Source organism: Helobdella robusta, assembly GCF_000326865.2.
Source record: "Helobdella robusta unplaced genomic scaffold HELROscaffold_17, whole genome shotgun sequence".
Lineage (NCBI taxonomy): Eukaryota > Metazoa > Annelida > Clitellata > Rhynchobdellida > Glossiphoniidae > Helobdella > Helobdella robusta.
Window position 1 is genome coordinate 142,496 of NW_008703942.1, and position 2,500 is coordinate 144,995.

General features: G+C 39.8%; 1 protein-coding gene across 1 annotated transcript in view; it reads left to right on the top strand.

The window, feature by feature from the left end:
- Positions 1-725: 725 nt before the first annotated feature.
- HELRODRAFT_156685 (hypothetical protein) overlaps positions 726-2,500 on the top strand; it is a gene marked incomplete at both ends in the record, with an annotated part of 26,323 nt that continues 24,548 nt past the window's right edge. The window contains 4 exons of the mRNA XM_009015842.1: positions 726-798; positions 1,111-1,227; positions 1,388-1,510; positions 2,322-2,500. The exon at positions 2,322-2,500 is cut by the window's right edge and continues 47 nt beyond it. Of these exons, the coding sequence (XP_009014090.1) occupies positions 726-798; positions 1,111-1,227; positions 1,388-1,510; positions 2,322-2,500 (492 nt within the window). The remainder of the gene's footprint in view (positions 799-1,110; positions 1,228-1,387; positions 1,511-2,321) is intronic.

A 2,500-nucleotide genomic window follows, 5' to 3' on the forward strand; every position in this document is an offset into this window, starting at 1 on the left:
TTATGTGCTAAATTGACGAAAATGACACAAAAGACGTTTGATGATGTTTAAAAAAAGGCACCCCCGTACTTCAACAACACAATGAAATGTGTTAGTCTACTGTTTAACAACCAACATATTGCTTATTGATTAGCACAAATCTTTCCAAATAATTGATTCGATCCTTCTAACAATAAAACAACATCAACACGACAGTTTGAAATTACAAAATGTACGAAATGAGAATGAATGCATCTACACTGCTTATCATGTCGATTGTGTTGTTGGATTGTTTTGCGACGCTCAAGAGCCAACAACTACAACAACAACGACCTCAGCAACATCAACAAAAACATCAACAGAAGCAACAACAACAACAACAACGAAATGTATACAGCAATAACATGAATAACAACAACATCTTTAACAACTTCAAACAAAACGTTAATCAAGCGAATCAAAACATCAACAATCCTAACAACAACTTTAACAATCAAAATAACAACCATAAAAACAACAATAATTACAGCAACAATCCCAATTCTAATAACATCAACAACAATAACTCTGACATCAACAAAAGCACGCACAGATGGAAGCAATCAGCCAACAGTAACAACAACAACAACAATTACAACGAGCGCAACAACATTAACAACCCCCACAACTACAACAACAACAACAATAAACACAACAATATCAACAATTACAATCACTTTTATTATTCTTCCAATCACAAACAAGCAATGAAAAGTAAGTTCGTTGATACGAAGCCCAACATCATATTCATTCTGACTGATGACCAGGACACTGAATTAGGTAGGTTTGTTTGTTTGTATGTTTTTCTGTTTGTTTGTATGTCTCTCTGTTTGTTTGTATGTCGTCGTGTTGGTTTTCAGCCCTCTTTGTTTGTTTGTTTGTTTTTGTGTGTGTACTTGCTGCCGTTTTTGTTTATTCTCATGCTTGCACGCTTGCATATCAACATTAAACCTTTGACGTAACTTGGAATGAAATGTGCAACAAAACAAACAATTAAACAAACCACTAAACGAACAAGCAACAAAACAAACAATTAAATGAACAGCAAAACAACAAAACGAACAACCAAACAAACGACCGCCTAACACACAGGCTCCATGAACTTCATGCCGAAGTTGAAGAAGTATCTGCAAGAAGCAGGCACCACCTTCACGAACGCCTACTCGACGACGCCAATGTGCTGCCCGTCCAGGAGCTCCTTGCTTACTGGTCAGTTAGACTCTGTGTGTTTGTGCGCGTGTGTGTGTGCGTGTGAGTGTATGCGCATGCACGTGTAGAAATATTGCTTACATAGACGACATATACACAAATTATTTATTAAATAGCATACACTCACTTGTACTCACATACGTCTGTGTACGTCAACCAGGTTTGTACGTGCACAACCACAACGTGTACACGAATCGTGAAAACTGTTCCTCAGAAAGTTGGAGAGCCACACACGAGAGGTTCAACTTTGGTACCTACCTCAATGAAGCCGGGTACATCACTGGTTGGTTCGTTTGTTGCTGATGCTCTTGATAATGTAGGACTTACATATCACTCAACACTTATAGCTAAACTTTCGTGCCACACAATTGTTGCACTATCCACTCCACACGACGCACACACGTTACGTATCTCGTTTGCACGCGCAAGCCACAAACATCGCATCATGCACGCATGGCGTTTGATATTTTTGAGTTTCGAACAGACGGTAGACGCGCGAGATATTGTCCTTCTACCAAATGAACTAACTGGCCGACCGTGTTTTGGTGGCTGGTGTTGTCGTTGTTGGTAATGTTGTCGTTGTTGGTGATGTTGTTGTAGTTGGAGTTGCTGCTGGCGCTGCACGCACATTGCGTGTTTCTTGTTAGAGTTGTAATTTTCGAGAAACCGATCTCACCACTGTTGTCGTTCCTATAATTACCACTTGCTAGCTGCAACTTCGTCTGACATATTATTTTACGTTGTGACGTCATCATGACATTCACTGAACATGTGCCAATCATGGGCAAACAAACATCTTTTCTGACTGTTAATGTTTGGCATCTCACCTAACCGTCAACATTCCAATTAATACATGCCACGTGCACTGTGTTATTCACGGACAACCGTTACATTGTTGTTATTATTATTGTTATTAATGGTGGTGGTTAGTAGTAGTAGTAGTAGTAGTAGTAGTAGTAGTAGTAGTAGTAGTTGTTGTTGTAGTAGTAGTAGTAGTTGTTGTTGTAGTAGTAGTAGTAGTAGTAGTTAAACTGAAAACAAAATCATTCATTGAAAATAATACTTCTGAAACAACCCCCTCCTTGAAATGTAAGGATACTTCGGTAAGTACCTAAACGGGTACAGGGGGCAGCATATACCGCCGGGCTGGGACGAGTGGATGGCCCTGATCAGAAACACCCGGTACTACAACTACTCGCTCAACCACAACGGGCACATCGTCAGACATAGGGACAGTTACAAGGAGGACTACTTGACTGACGTCATCACGAAG